This window comes from Molothrus aeneus, chromosome 4 (assembly GCF_037042795.1).
Source record: "Molothrus aeneus isolate 106 chromosome 4, BPBGC_Maene_1.0, whole genome shotgun sequence".
In the NCBI taxonomy this organism is placed as follows: Eukaryota; Metazoa; Chordata; class Aves; order Passeriformes; family Icteridae; genus Molothrus; species Molothrus aeneus.
Window position 1 is genome coordinate 21,612,086 of NC_089649.1, and position 16,143 is coordinate 21,628,228.

At 38.7% G+C, this 16,143-nt stretch overlaps 1 protein-coding gene across 1 annotated transcript in view; it reads left to right on the forward strand.

Moving 5' to 3' along the window:
* The window catches only part of SMARCAD1 (SWI/SNF-related, matrix-associated actin-dependent regulator of chromatin, subfamily a, containing DEAD/H box 1), a 40,184-nt gene extending 24,692 nt beyond the window's left edge, over window positions 1-15,492 (forward strand). The window contains exons 10-24 of the mRNA XM_066548058.1: window positions 2,977-3,179; window positions 4,346-4,436; window positions 5,635-5,734; window positions 7,245-7,304; window positions 7,501-7,576; window positions 8,014-8,149; window positions 9,019-9,156; window positions 9,464-9,559; window positions 9,987-10,104; window positions 10,359-10,480; window positions 11,577-11,765; window positions 12,638-12,756; window positions 13,661-13,843; window positions 14,519-14,628; window positions 14,933-15,492. Of these exons, the coding sequence (XP_066404155.1) occupies window positions 2,977-3,179; window positions 4,346-4,436; window positions 5,635-5,734; window positions 7,245-7,304; window positions 7,501-7,576; window positions 8,014-8,149; window positions 9,019-9,156; window positions 9,464-9,559; window positions 9,987-10,104; window positions 10,359-10,480; window positions 11,577-11,765; window positions 12,638-12,756; window positions 13,661-13,843; window positions 14,519-14,628; window positions 14,933-14,994 (1,803 nt within the window). The 3' untranslated portion in view covers window positions 14,995-15,492. The remainder of the gene's footprint in view (window positions 1-2,976; window positions 3,180-4,345; window positions 4,437-5,634; window positions 5,735-7,244; window positions 7,305-7,500; window positions 7,577-8,013; window positions 8,150-9,018; window positions 9,157-9,463; window positions 9,560-9,986; window positions 10,105-10,358; window positions 10,481-11,576; window positions 11,766-12,637; window positions 12,757-13,660; window positions 13,844-14,518; window positions 14,629-14,932) is intronic.
* The last annotated feature ends 651 nt before the right edge of the window (window positions 15,493-16,143 follow it).

A 16,143-nucleotide genomic window follows, 5' to 3' on the forward strand; every position in this document is an offset into this window, starting at 1 on the left:
ATTTGGCAGTTTAGAAATGCCTACACTGTAGGTCAGGCACATTTTCCAGGAGGAAACCTGGAATCTTTTCCTAATATCCAACATCAACTTTCCCTAACACAGAATCAGGCCCTTTCCTCAGGTGTTTCCCTGTCACCACAGAGAAAAGATCTGTGATTGCATCTCTGGTTCCCCTTGTGAGGAAGTTGTAACTGCAGTGAGGTCTCCGCTCGGTCTCCTGTGTTGGCTTCTCACCTCTCTCTCCTGTTTGCTTTGAGATCCTGATGATACTCCACTGGCACACATTTTGGGCCAGCAGACCAGTGGTTTCTTTCCTTGATGAAAGCAGTTCTGGGCACCAGTTGCCCTTCCTCCTCATCCTAACTCCTTTATACAACTTGTTGGTGCTTAATATATTTTAAAATATTCTCATTTCCCAACTGTGGGATTGCCTGCCTTGACTGCATGCCAAGAAACAAAAGCAGAGCCTAGACTGGCTCCCAGAGGAGCTCAGCTGAGGTTTTGGGGTCTGGGTTGGTGGTCTTGCAGTTTTCTGCTTCTTCTGGTAAATGTGGGAGAGGAACTGGAAAGGGTTTAATACTGTTCTGTTTCTTTTTTTTAAAGTGTATAACTGTTACCTGTTTGGATTTCCTCTTAGTGTAAAAACATATGTATCAGTGTGAGACTTGCTGTATCCTCTCATTTTGTCATTCACAGAATTATTCTATGACAAAATAGGCTGTTTTACTTAGCATTTAAAGACTTTGTGGTCTACAGAAATTCTTAGAGAATACACACAAGTTAATGTGTGTATTCTGGAAATAAAGGAAAGTGTTACATTGAAATGCTGATACAGTACATCACTTTTAGGGGAATGGGAGAACTGAGCTGTCAGAGGTTGCTGTACTTGTCCATCCTATTCTGTACACTGCAGCAGTATGTGAGCTAGGAGGTACGGATTCAAGGGAGAGTAGCTCCACCTTTGTCATCTCATTTTGTTTGGCTGCACATGTACAAACTGCCCCAAAAACCAAGCTCCAGAACCACACTGCACCAAAGCCAGCTGAAGGGAAGCAGCAAATGCATCAGATTGGCAATGGAAAACTGCTTACAATGGAAGTGGTGTTTGTTGATTGAGGCTGACTTTCCCCCTTAAGGCATTAAAGGAAAAGCCTTCATTATCTTGCAGGTGGAGTAAGCTCAGGCAGAGTGTGCTGGTGTGGCAATTCCCAGTGTGCTGGGAAAGCTCATGGGTTCAGTTTCCATGATGGCCTCACATTTTTGGGCCTCATTTGAGAAAAGCTGAACTTGGGAGGGTGTCAGAACCTCTAGAAAGCAAAGGCCACCTGTGGATCTGCTTTGAGTTTTGAGCAGGGTAACACTCTGTGTTTCACATGCAAACCAGTGGCTAAAGTATTTCTTGTTGCAACTTGGACGTGGATGTTAATGTGCTGACATGAAACAATACAATTTCTGTTAATAACAGATGGCTCAATTCTCCACACCTTTATTTATGGATTACAGGATTTCCATTCATGCCAACCAAAGCTTTAGTCATCAAAACAAATGTCGAAATTTTGTAGGCACCTATTAAAAACTTTGTTCTCTTTTATTTCTAAATAGAGGTGTCTATTTAGAAAATTTCTTTACAGGTATTGAAATGTGTACCTTAGCCTGGTCTAACCTAGGAGTGTTGGTAAACTTTCTGGAGTTTGTTTAAAATTAAAAAAAAGCACAAGCAAAAACATACCCCTGGACTGTAATTGCCTCACTCTGGTTATTTTTAAATATGTTTATGATGAGAGCTGTTTTTTAAATTCTGTTTTCAATCTGGTCATAGTCTTCACCTTAACAAAACTTGCTTTTACTCGGCAATCTGACAATATTGGTGAGTTACTTAACACATAATAGCTGGATCATATGACTCCTTTTTGATGGAAGGAATTCTTGGAGGATATGTACATATGGAGTCTTGTGCTAAATTTTAACAGATGCCTGGTCTAAAATTCAGAAAAATCTGTGTGAAAACTACTTCTGTTTTAATACAAGAATGCTGAATCCAAAGCATCTTGTATTCTTCAGTTCTTTAAATCCATTATTAAACAAAAAAAAAGCCTGTTCTTTACAGTGAAATATTCATAGCTACTTGAGAAAATACCATAATTACAAATATGACCCCAGTTACTGCAGAAATATTTTTAGTGGTAGGTTTTACACTTTCTGCAGGTGACTCTACATGGAATTTAGGAGAAATTGATGGGCCTGAGGGGCCTGCTTTGATACAAGTTGAGGCTGCTTGTCTCTGACACGTAAAATATTCATACTGTGATGAAGATCTGAAATGTAGAGGAAGGAAATACACTGTGTTTATAGTGTGGACTTGAGGAAGCAAGTGGTGGAAGTAAGGCTTCTTTGTACTGGCACTGCTTGGTGACCACAAAAAACCTGGCACAATGCCTAAGTCCCTTTGACTACCTTTGTGGTAGAGTTAGAACTGGAACCAAGTAATGCTGAGCCCCAGACAGACTGGTAACCAAATGTAACAACCTTCATTATAGATCCGTTTGTTTGCCTTGATGCCTACATTATGCTTCCATCTTCTACCTTTAGTGTCTAATAGGGTCTGTTTGAATTAGCATCTTAATGAGAATTAGTGCTTTTTTTTTTGTTCTGTTAGTGTGCCTGGCCTTTGCACTGTGTTGCCTCCTGTTGAGGATTTTGAGTTTAAAGCATTTGTATTTTATGTTAGTAATTCTTCAGGGAATTTTTGTCACTTAAGATTTCAAGTTTCATAATGTGAGGAGCTTCAATGATGACCTTCAGTATGGATTCACACAGTTTGCAGCAGGCCAAATGTAAGGAGTATTTGGAATTTTGAGAGAAGATGGGGATGCTGTTGCTGTCTACTACTTGAATTACTGCCTGCAGCAGCTGTGGCTTTTCAGTGCAATTGCTATTACCAGTGTTCATAGATTTTTAATTATTATTATTTTGCAGTTCACAAAAATGACCAAGACTGCTGGTTTGTCAGAGGATATAGTGTGGAACTGCAAGATACTGCTGAAGGAGAGGGATGTGGTTCTGAAGCTCATGAATAAATGTGAAGACATTTCCAATAAGCTGACAAAACAGGTAACCAGGATTACTAGAGATGGAGAATGTGGATGGAACATAGAGCAACCCTCCATTCTGAATCGCAGGTATCTCTCATTTTTATCCTTTAGAAGGGTGTTGGACAATAAGGTGTACTTGAAGACTGGGATTTTCAGAACTGTAGTCTCTAAAAGTAGAGTTGCAGGTTTTTGATACTTAGTAGCTCTCAGTGAGAGAATCTAACACATTTTTCAAGTGTATCAGGAAAGCTGGAGGGCAGGATAAGAGCATTAAAATTGTAACAGTGTTTTATTTCCTCCAGTTTCTGGTGAATGTAACAGCTAACCTTAAGCAATGGAGTCATGAGTTGTCAACTTATTTCAAATAAGAACCCAAGCAAACCTGTGTCTGTAATGGGGGACAGATTTCAAATAGGATTGGATTACAAAAATGCTTAGTTGGAACAAATCTGAGCAAACTGGGCAGGTTTATCAGCGGAATGAAAGACATTGGTCAGAAAGTGCAGGTGTACCAAGTAATCTGTAACTCTGTATCCAGTCAGAGTGGCCGCTGGGATGTGTTGTGGGGAAGGATTTCTTTCAGAGAGGTAAATCAGTAAGGATCTCCAAATGGATATTAGGAGGAATGGAAATGGATATGGATATGGTGGAGGGTATTACTCTAAGTGGTAGGAAATGTAAGGGTGTAGTGGGAAAGGCTAAAGTAGCAGCTTGAATTCCAGTTGGATGCTGTTATAGATTCTCAGCTGTGTGAAAATAAAGCCTGGGAGGAAGCAGGAAGTCTTAGGAGGAAGGATGTCAGTGATGCTTCTTCTTTGGAAAAAGTGCTGATCTGGGTGACTTGCTGTTGAGTGTGTTTGGGTTTCTCTTTGGTGCTGACACAAACAGTAATTGTACAACAGAGCAAAATTAGGGATGCAGCTGCAAAATGCCACTTAATTAATTGTGTACTTTAGAAACGAGTAGTTCTGTAACTGCTTTTAGCTGGTTGTGTATCACTGATTGTAGAAGAGAAGTATTTCTTGTGTCACTCACTTTGATCATTTAAGGTCTGTGAAAATGGAGATAAGCAACTCAGTTGTGTACAGGTGACTGATTAAGAAAGTTGGTGGTTTTCACTACACAAAGAGGTCAGGAGTGCATTAAAATAAAGGCAGTGTTAAGTCTGCCAGTCTGTGATTACCATAAGTGTAAAGTTGTGTTTCAAGGAGAAACAAATAAAAGGTGGTACTAAGCTTGCTTGTTTTTAACAGTTTGAAACTGAAGCCATATCAGAAGATTGGTTTGAACTGGTTAGCACTGCTGTATAAGCACAGATTGAATGGCATCTTGGCTGATGAAATGGTAAGTGTGGAACTGCTTATTTAAGAATTGTTAAAATTTTGCAAAAAAGACTTTTTAAATCCCTGCCTAGAAACCTCCAGGAGATTATAAGTAGTCCTAAATTGCAAACAGTTCTCCAAGATCTTAGAAGCTGCTGAACTCCTTTCCATTTGGAAATGAAAGGTAGCCTAGGATTGATGGACACTTGCAAATGACATAGTGTCTTCTGGTGCAATGGAACCAGTTTTCTACCACAACAGCTTATTTTCAAACCATTGAGTTTAACAGCTCCTTGGCCAAAAATATAATTAATTCTACAGCATTTAGTGGAGTGACCACCCCCTTTTTCTCCATTTCTTCACCAGTTTCAAAACAGGCAGATAACAATACAGGAAAAACCAAATGGGTAGAAACCTTCTCTGCTTCTCCAGAAGCAGCATTTCCACCGCCTCTTGTCATGACACTCCTCATCAACATTGAACGAAGAGACACAAGCTATGGGTTTGAGGTTTTGTGAAATGCTGACACCACCTGTAGTTGTACAAAGGAAAAAACTTACTGATGCAGCTGCTGAACTTGTGGTCTGTTGTTTTTAATCCTGGCTGTTGTTTCTCTTCTGATGAACCGTGAATGAAAGCACTGCTTTGCCTTGCTGTTATTTAGGCAGTGTTTCTCAACTTCTCTATGTTTCATATTAGTAAAAATATGGGGGTTTTGTGGTAAATACACAAAATTTTTTAATTCATGATGCAGGAAATAGGAAAAATGAGTGTTGGTGGAAATGTAATCTGATTCTTTAATCTTTAATCTGATTCCCATATAAAATTCCACTTCAGAAGTAGCTGGAATAGCCAGTTGTACAAGTGGCTCAAATGGAAATAAACATTTAGTTTTCAAGTAGTCATTTTTCTGCACCATTGGCTCAGGAAGGTAAGTTTTTGGAGGTAATTTGAGGGATGTACTTGAAATAAAATGAAAGACTTTATTAATTGAAAAGATGAATCTTTGTTCAAATATTGAGCTGAAATGATAATGAAGTTTGACTGAGGTTGTGCTTAAGAAGGAATTGTCTTCTGTAGAATTGGTTAGTCAGAACAAATTTTCTAATCAGACTTCTCATCTTTACTGGGCCATCACTGCACTGCAATTGTTGTATGAGTTCAAAACAATTTTATGTCACGCAGATTGTAAATTTTGTTTAAATTTTGTTTTCTCTTAGGGCTTAGGAAAAACAATTCAAGCTATTGCATTTCTGGCTTATCTTTACCAAGAGGGCAATAAAGGTCCCCATTTGATAGTTGTGCCAGCTTCAACGTTAGGTAAGTTACAACCTTCAAAAATAGTTTTGTTAGGGGAAAAAGAACCAAACCAATCATAGACATATTGTAAAGCAAAGATAATTTAATGAAAGAAAATTTGATTTTCTTATGATGGTACTCAGCTCCTTAAGTCATTTGAGTTGGAATGCAGACCATACTGCAGGCATGCTTGTTCTGAATTAATTAGACTTAGCATGGAACTTTTTTTAGACAACCTGTCTGCTTCAAAAAAAATGAAGCTGCTTGTTACAATCTGAACTTGTGTAGCAAAGTACTCTTTTTACTTATTGAATATTGGCTGAACTTGCTAGTCTTCAGGCTGTGCTTAGGGTTAGGTTTCATGACATTTTAAATATTCACTGTTTTTTTTGGTTTTTACTGCACAGCATCTGTCAAAGCAGATGCAAGTCCTGAAATGATGAAGCTGTCTTTTACTTGTGTGTTCTGATGGTTTTATGGCCTCAGTTGAAATTGGAGAGAGTGTGGTGGAATTAAATGTTAGCAAAGTGGATGAGGTTGAGCAGAAAAGGTTCTTGATGGAGTAAAATTTGGATTTTTTGAATGATGAGGGAAGTAACAAGTTGTATTTAGAAAGTAAATGCTGCTTTTAACATAAAATACTTACTTGGGCTTCAAAAATTTCTCTTGACGCATCAGGAAAGTCTCCAATTGTACAGCTTAAGTTTGAAATCCTCATTTTTAATGTGCTTTCAAACTCCACTGGAACCCGCTTTTAAAAACAGCTCTTAATAATGCATATATTACTTAAAACCTGAGGTGTACGTAGTACATGAACCAAGATGCTTTTGTGAAGTCAGTCTGAGTCCCAATTGTAGAGGCAGGTTGGAAATGCCTGGGCAGTGCAGTCTCCTGGCAGTTTTCCTGACACTATTCCAGAGGTGTCTTCTCACCCCTGAGCTGGGTCCCTCCCCTTCCCAAGTGGCATTTAGCAGAATCCCCTTTCTGCTGTGGTTTGGGGTCAGCACTTGTGTTGGCTGTCAAGCAGCTTCCCCTTGGGCAGAGCAGTGTTGCCTGTGGCTGCTGTGCTGCTGCACACCTGGAGCTGCACAGCAGGGATGTCAGGCCTCTGCCTGCTCCCAGAGGCACTGTCTCTCCTGGTGACATACTTCTGCAGGCAAGTACTGACAGATTAAGTGATTTGCTTTCTGGGGATTTAACTGTCTAGGGAAGAAACCAAGCTGCAAAGTTACACACTGTATTTATTTCACACAGTGGTTACAGACCGTGCAGGGCCTGTTCCTGCAGGAGTTTAAAGTGCAAGCTGGTTGAGTTACTAAAGCCCAGTTGGGGTTGATTCAGCTTCTTACTTAGCAGATTCAGTTTCTTACTTAGCAGTTTTCCAGTTTTAAGGCAGAATGTCTCTTAACCTTCAGGAGAATTTAAAGGGATTTGCATTAAAATCAGATGTTTGGGTTGATGCTGAGGTGTGAAACAGCAAGACATAATAAATTATAAATGACTTGGGTTTTGTTTTAATGTTGTCTTACAGATAACTGGATAAGAGAAGTTCATCTGTGGTGTCCTGAACTGAATGTCCTCTTTTACTATGGTGAGGAATCTAGTTAAGAAGTGAATCCAGTAATGCATGGCCAGTGTAAGAAAAGATCAATTGCTCATGGCAGTGTTGTTTTAAGACAGTTGTTGAAGTACACATATTTATTGATGAGTGATTTCTCTGCAGTGTCTTTGTTACATGTATATAAATATATGTAATTGTACTTATTTTATGATTTGGCCTTCTTTAGGCTCTCAAGAAGATAGGAAACATCTCAGGTTGGACATTCACAATAAAGTCGTTGATTTCAATGTGATTGTGACTACGTAAGTACTGTTAAAACACCACAAACAGGGAGCTTTAGTGAGGGCCTGCTGACCTCTAGTGGTGCAGGTAACCAGACAATTTTAGGCGTTGGGTTTCACATAATGGTTAACTAGGCTTTTATGATTATCTAAGAGATACTGTGTCATAGGTGCTTCAGATATGTATCTGTCAGCATGTATATTATAGATGATATTACATTGTAATAGATTTCAGCAGATTTTAGGAAGTGTTATTGAGAGCATTGGCTCATCAAGTAAACTAAAATAATTTGCCAGTAATAAACTGTGTGGTGGTTGGTTACTTCCAGGCAGTTCTACTGCCCCTCATGTACTTTTTCCATAACTCTTATCAATATTAGAGAATTTAATTTGGTTGTGATATCAGTGCATTCATTTTCAGAGAGAGACTAAGTGCAAGTGATATTTGTCTCTGACAGATACAACTCTGCAATCAGCAGCTCAGATGATCGAGGACTGTTCCGCAGGCTGAAGCTTAACTATGCAATTTTTGATGAAGGTCATATGCTCAAGAACATGAGCTCCATCCGCTACCAGCACCTCATGACAATTAATGTAAGAGGTTTGGTTATGGCTGGGTTAGAAGGGACAGCTCCTGGCATTTCTGTTTGGTAGTTACAAGCAGGTGGAAAATGGAATATTAACTGTAATGTTCAAATACACCTAACTTTAGAGGAACTGTAGTATGCAAGTGGATTTAAGTGTTAGTGTGGTCTAAGGAGTAGATCCTGCACTGTGATCTCTTCTGGGACATAAGCTCCCAAAGAAATGTAATAAATTTCCTGTACCATTAGAATGATGGTAGTGCTTGAGTTTCAGTATTAAGCAAATTCCCCGTTACATCCCAAAGTAGTGAAGATTTTAAAGATGCTGTTCTGATTACTTGTGCTGAAACCTTGTAGTACTTAAGGACCTGTTCTGATAGGACTACTGCAACTTCTTTTTCAAGATCATGTTTTCATCAATAGCCTTTTTAAAAAGCTAATCTTTAAGCAATAAAACTTGCTTGTACTTGCAATTCAAAACTCGTGCTTAAGTAGTGTATGACATTAGAGAACTTGATATGGGAGCAGCAATTAGCACAGTCATCAGGAGGAAGAAAAAATACCCCAGACAACAAAAGAAACCCAACAACAATAACCAAAACAAAGCACAAACAGAACAATCAAGAAGAAGCCTATAATCCAGGAATGCTTTTTTAATTGTCTTAAATTGGTACACAGTTCCCCACAGATCTGTAAACAGTTTTGTTGACTTAACAAGGAAATTATTCCATGAGTTCCAAATATATTATAAGTTTAAATAGTTAACATTTGAACCAAGTTCATTTTCTCTCTTCTCCATAGCTGTGTTTTTTTGCCAATACTATTTTCTAGCCCGTTTGACAAATGTTTCTCCTTGCTCTTTGCACTTTGGACAAACAGGCCAAGAATCGCTTGCTGCTAACAGGGACTCCAGTTCAAAATAATCTGTTGGAATTGATGTCCCTCCTGAATTTTGTCATGCCCCATATGTTCAGCAGTAGCACAAGTGAAATTCGAAGAATGTTCTCTTCAAAAACAGTGAGTACCATGAATTCTCTTCTTGAAAATAACTTCTTTTTGCTAGAAGACTGCTATTGCTGCGTAACTTCTGTTTTATTGGTATCTTATAGGAAAAGGTAATGTGATTATGAAAATCTAGAAAATGAAATAATTGAGTAAACCTTTTAAATTAAAATATCCTGCAACCAGGTATCTTGGAGTATTAATGGTCAGGTCAAGTATGTCTGTTTTGGCTGGGGTTTTCATCAAGTTAGAGAAGTTAAGATGGTGGTGTTACAGCTGAAAATTTCACTCTGCAATTGAATTCTTTCAATGTTTTCCTTAGAAGAGTGCTGAAGAACAAAGCATATATGAGAAGGAGAGAATTGCACATGCAAAGCAGATAATAAAGCCATTCATCTTGAGAAGAGTAAAAGATGAGGTAACATTTTAGCTTTAGAATGATGGGTTTGAGTTATCAAAAAGCCTGATCATCTGAGACCCAACACCATAATATGAGATGAAATTACTTAATGATCTTAGAAAATGTTAATGGGCACTTGCAGACTTCAGTGGTCTGAAGGGGGTAATGCTGATTAGCAGGGGAGTAGATCCCAAGTATTGCATATAATAAATATTATTTCATGCAGTTCTGGAGCATGCAGACCATGTTACTTGATTGGGAGGTTCATGTATAATCTAGGTCAAGACCTGGGTTGAATTGCTGCCTGAGTTAATGAAGTTGCAAGCAGTGAAAGGAGCTGGGATGAGGAGAACTACCAGGGTATCATAACAGCTACAAGATAGTGCAGAATTACTGATGGTTCACAACAATGCAGGTTGTATCTGGTATCATTTTGTTTTGTCAGGTCCTTAAACAACTACCTCCCAAAAAAGATCTCATTGAACTGTGTGCCATGTCTGATAAACAGGAACAACTCTACTTGGCTCTTTTAAACAAGCTCAAGAAAACCATTAACAGTAATGGTATGTAAGGGCCTCGTTTCCTTTTGGTGGATTTTGTCAAGCTGAGACAAATGTTGAACATGACTATAGTCTTGGCTTTGCAGAAATGTCTGATGCTCATGAACTGTCTATATCCCTTCTATGAATTTGTTTGAAGTTCAGGTAATAGGTGAATTTGCAAATTGAATTCTTGAAAACAAAGCTCTGCTGAGAAATAAAAGTGTTTCAGATGGTTCTTTTCAATAGTAGTTCAAAGATGCCTTCTTTGTTTACAGAGAAAAACTCCGATATGGGAAATGCAATGATGCAACTTAGAAAAATGGCCAATCACCCACTTTTGCATCGTCAGTACTACACAAATGAAAAGCTCAGGACAATGTCCACCCTCATGCTCAAGGTAAGGGGATGAGATTCAGAAGAAATCCTTCATTGCTCAGAATTTCTAGTGCACACTTGTTTCTTTGTGTGTTTTGTTGTCAGGCTTCTGGTCAAAAGTGTGTCTTTGCCATACTTAATTCATTGTTGCTGCTTTTTATTTCTCTGCATCTATTCAGTGCTCTCATCAAGCTCTGTAGGTATTTAACACTGATTTTTGCATCATCAGAATGGAGAGAACAATTGTGAGTCTGCAGTCATCTCCTTTTCATAAACTCTGCCGTAGCACCTCTTCCCTCCATCCCAGAATTTAAACCTGAAGTGTTTATGGAAAAAATTTTAGGTGGGCACTTGAGTTTAGTAGCTTTCTGAGTAGCAAGAACTGAGTAGTACAGAAGTAAAATAGGGAAGGCCTAAGTTTGATCTGTTAAGGATTTTTTTTTAAATTTGTATGGGGTTAATGGCTGAGGAGCTTGGGAAAATTGTTGATAATGTCTAAAATATAAAAAAAAAAATCTCACCATGCAGCAGGTGTTCTAAAAAGGTTGAAGCTGGCTTTGAATTTTCTTCAGCTTTGTTTTAAAGTGAAGCCAGACAAGCTTGGGGAAGCAAGAAGTGACCCATTGAAGGATTTTTATCCCTTTTTACTCCCATACCATCATACTGTCCAGATGTGGCTTTTTTTTCTTTCAGGCATGACATCCCTCTACCTACCCTACCTCTTGGGCTGGGCTTTCCATGTCTTCTACCATCTATCCAAGGATTGGACCTCCCTTTTAGGGAATGTGTCTTCAGGGGAAGAGGTCTGATAAAGGGGTAAAAGGTCATAGGGCTTGGGAAGTAGGTAATTGTTATGAAGGTTTAGCATATCCTTCTTAAGTTTTTGGCAGTATAAGTGCTTGTGAGAGCTAAACTGTGAAGTAATTTTCCTCTCCTATAAAGCTGAAGTTGAGAGTTCCTCTTTCATTGCTTGCATGAGCCAAGCTCTAGCGTTTGTCCATGTCTAGGTGTGCTACTTTTTTCTTGCAGAGATTATGGATGTTACTGTGTGGTGGTTTTGTTTTTAGTTCTCTGGTGAGATTGTGTATTGCATTATTTCCCTTTGTTTTTGCTAATAGGAACCAACACATTGTGATGCTAACCCTGACCTTATCTTTGAAGATATGACAGTAATGACAGATTTTGAGCTGCATGTGCTTTGTAAGCAATATTCTCACATCAATGACTTCATGTTAGACGTGGATCAGATCCTGGATTCTGGAAAGTTTAGAGCATTGGAACACATTCTCTCTGACCTTAAAGAGAAGGTATTACAGATGGCTGAAGCTTTTTCCTGTCTAAAGAGTGTCTCTAAGTAACTGGTTAAATTAATATCTGCCACTTCTCTATGCAACCCAGTTGCTTTGCTGTGGAGTTTTACAATGTAACTTAGTGCATGTGCAGAATTGAGAAGCAGCACTTACAGCTTTTAATGTGCAGCCCTGTGTATGCACATCACTTTAGAGACAGCTGAAATAAATTTTCCCAGTTTACCAGGTTTCAGAGTATTCATCCCAAGTTAACTACTCTATTAATATATGGGGTCTTGCATAATTTTCACACCTCATGGATTTGGACCTTCTCTTGGCAATTGAATAACTGTATTACATTAGAATAATTATGTGAGTGTTATGTGGAAAGGTAGGAGGAGGTCCCTGCTTGAAGTCCTGCCCTGAGATTCAAACAGGTTTATTTTGCAAATAACTATGTGCCCATATTGCTTCAGAGTATCCTGAATTTGAGCAGGGGGGTGCTGTGGATCTGACTATTTCAGACATAATAGGGCTATTCTGTGTATTACATGAAATATTTAAATTTAAGTTTTGAATGAATGTATTTGGATGTTTATGGATTAAGTGATCTGTCATTTATGCATTTGATATGTGATTTGTTTGAGCAACCTAAGTACAAAGTAATCAAAATATTACTGCAATAGCAGACAGTGAATTAATGCAGCAGAACTACTGGATATGGAATCTGCACTGAAAGTCAATCCTGACTTGATGATATTCAGCTTAGTTTTTTATTTTGGAAAACAGGGCTTCTGTGACAGTAAAATCATGCATTTGCATCAATAAAGAATTCTTATGCTTCATAGTTGACACATTTCAAGATTTTTGCTTTGCTTTGTCCTTTTCAGGGTGACAGAGTTGTGTTGTTCAGCCAGTTCACTATGATGCTGGACATTTTGGAAGTTTTTCTAAAACACTGGCAACATAGATACATTAGGCTGGATGGAAAAACACAAATTTCAGAGAGGTATGTGACTCTTGCCAAAAATGAGAGAAGTGAATGTGTTGGAGAGGGGGAGGTGACTTTGGACCCTTACCTTTGTTTTCAAGTGTACAGGAGTCTGTGCTCACTGGACGCTGACCACAGAAGGTGTTTGATGTTGAATTTCAGATCACCTTAGTAAGGGTGAGGCTGAAAGATGACATTTAGGTGGTGGGGTTAACAGTCTTAGCCATGGAAATGAAAAATATGTGTCTTCAGCAGTTCCTGTTGTATTTGATTTGTGTGTCAGCTTGTCATAACTCCTGTAGCTATTCCTTGGAAGTAGAGTGTATCTCTTTTACAATAGGCAGATACACTCCTTTGTTTCTCTAGGACAAACCATTCTGTCTGTCCCTGCAGCTGAAAATGTTTCAATGCTTTTCTTGTTTGAGCTGAACTGGTTTTCTTTCTTTTTCAAAAAAAGAATTTTTGAAGATTTTTTTTTATGCTTTTTCCTTCATTTAAAAAAAAACTCATTCTTGCTGTGGTATAACTTCCCATGTCGAGCTGATACCTGTTTCTGCCCTTGCATGTGCAGGTAGTACAGGAGATTGTCATGAAGCGAAATTCATTCCCTGCCTCCCCATTAGTTTCATTTGTTTCAGTCTTGCATTGTCCTCCAATTGACTCTTTGTGTTCTGTGATCATCAAAAATCTTTTTCTAACCCTGTTTTCACTCTTTGCTATCCATCTGTCACTCTATATTTCTCTGGTCACTGCAGAGGACTGTTGGTACCCTTTTTCCTGCTGCATAACATCTGTACTTTGGAGCTGCTGTGCAGTGCCACTGTCCTCTCTTCGAAAAGACCGTCCCAACTTCTGTGTTCAGCTCTGGAGCCAGTGTGGAGCATTTTCCAAGGCCTGATGCATGGTGTCTTGTGTTCTGCAGGATACATCTGATAGATGAGTTCAATACAGACATGGGTATATTTGTGTTCCTTCTGTCCACCAAAGCTGGGGGCTTGGGCATTAATCTGACCTCGGCCAATGTTGTTATCCTTCATGACATTGACTGCAACCCTTACAACGATAAGCAGGCAGAAGACCGGTGCCACAGAGTGGGGCAGACACGGTAAGACTTTTTCAAATTACAGTGCTTGGTTTCCCTTGGAGGAGAGCTTTCAAAGGAGGCTAAAAGGACAAGATTTCTGATTAAAAGTTCTAAGCAAAGACTTGTGTAGAGCAGCTGTGGGTTGTGTGGGAGCTAGGAGCTGTAATTGTCTTAGTCCATGTTGCTGGCAGAACAAACCTTTATTTATGCTTTCCTCCTTTCCCTAGTTCACTATAACTCTTGAACTGTGCATAATTCTTAACTTTCTGGTTCTGAGAACTATTCCAAGGTAGATCTGAAGTCTTTGGGACTGCCTGGCCAAGCTGTTTGTTCTCTTCAGGAGACTTCTAAGCTTTTAAGTGTCACCCTACCCTAGAGAGTGAAACCTTAGAATGTGTGTAATTTCAACTGTATTCAACAGTAAAAGGGAATTAGGGGGAATTGGACTTGTTTATATTAATGGATATTTTTGTGACTGTTCTGATATTTGCAGTAGCTGGGAGTGCAGGAGAAAATGTGTTTTCTGGCAGTACAGAGCACAGTAATTCCAGAGAAAAATCTAGAAGCTCTTTATATGGCCCTCTCATTCATTTCCCCATCCTTGCTTTAAACCCCAGCCAGCTGAGCCAAGGCATAGCATCTTTCTCTTTTGCATTAATCCAAACTAGGCAAATGGATTTTTTTGTCGTTTTTCAGAGAAGTGCAAGTCATAAAGCTCATCAGTAAGGGGACTATTGAAGAAACCATGCTCAAAATCAGCCAACAGAAATTGAAGTTAGAACAAGATATGACTGCAGCAGAATCAGGTGGGTGTCTTGTACACAATGATGACCACTTAAGTAAATTAAAGCTGCAATATATTATTCTGCAAAAAAGAATGTTCTTCATGCAGACAAGCCTTTTTTTGTTTGGGGTTTTTTATGTTGAACTAGAAAGATGTATTTTTGCTGGCTGTTTTTGATTTGACAGGAGATGCCCTCTGAGTCTGACCCAGAAATCAGTGACTGTGTCCTACAAGTAGAGGATTTTTTTACTGTTTTGGAGATGTAGGCTTTTATCTGTTTATGCAAAATATTTTAAGCTGTACTAATGCTTCTCTTTATTCCTCAGGAGAAGAAGGAACCATTCCAGCAGATATAGCCACACTATTAAAAGCTTCATTGGGTCTCTAAAATGTAAATATGTTGTGAAATTCAAGGAAGAAATGTGATGAGATACCCCAAGGACTCTCTTACATTACTGTTGACCAGGAGTTTTATGAACCTTTATAACTTTTTGTAGTTTCTTTGTTTTATTGCTCATGGTATTGAAAATTTTTAACACCAATAGCATTCTTTTGATGCTTAAAAGCATAAATGGCCCAAATGTGCCAACCTCAGATGCTAAATAAAGGTTTTACAGATCAATTTTGAAAATGGGGACCGAAGTAGTAATTGTTTTAACAAATCTGCTACTGCTTAAGATTTGTCAGTATTTTTGTAATTATTTCTACCTCCAAATATATATATATATATAAAAACTGTCTGTTTCACTGGATTCCGCGTGTAGATTTTTTTATATGTGCCTTATTTGACAATGCTCGAGTCTGTTCCTGCTTGTTTTGGTTCATTTGATGTACCGTACTGGTTTTGTATCAACTTGTTCCAATAAAATTCCATAGATTGACAAAATGTTTTTGTGGTTGCGGTGGTTTGGGGCAGGTGAGGGGATGATAATGTGCATGTTAAAAATCAATTAGCTCTCAAACCAGCTGGAATGTTCCAATTGAACTGACCTGGCTTTGTCCAGCAGTAGTTAATTACCAGTGTGTCATTATACTCTAATTACAGTGGTGTGAGGATATTGATTGTAAAAACAGAACTCCTGCCAAATGGTTTGGTCAGGTCTGTGGGTATTGTGGTCAACTGTACATGATTTCTGCAAATTCAAAATGGTGGGAAATTAAAGCTTTTCCAAAACTTGTTTTCCAAGTGTGGACTAAACTGCTTGGCTTTTCCTAGAAATACTCTGTGGCTGTGCTGTCTGTTCCAAAATGTACAACTGAAACAAGGTGAAGATGTAGTCTATTGTTTGAGAAGGGATATGGGTAAGAATCAGTTTTCCATGCTTCTTTATTTTCACTGGTTCTACTGAGCTAAATAGTGGGATTTAACAGAGAAGCACTGGTGTTTAATGCTACAGATAATTAGGTTGTGTGTTTCTGTTGAGCATGATGCTAACCCAAATCTTATCCAGTTGTACCTGCACGTTCTCACTTGCTTAGTTCAAGTGTGGATTGAAACAAGATGCCTGCCCTTCAGGGTGGGTTGTGTGGTGTTCTG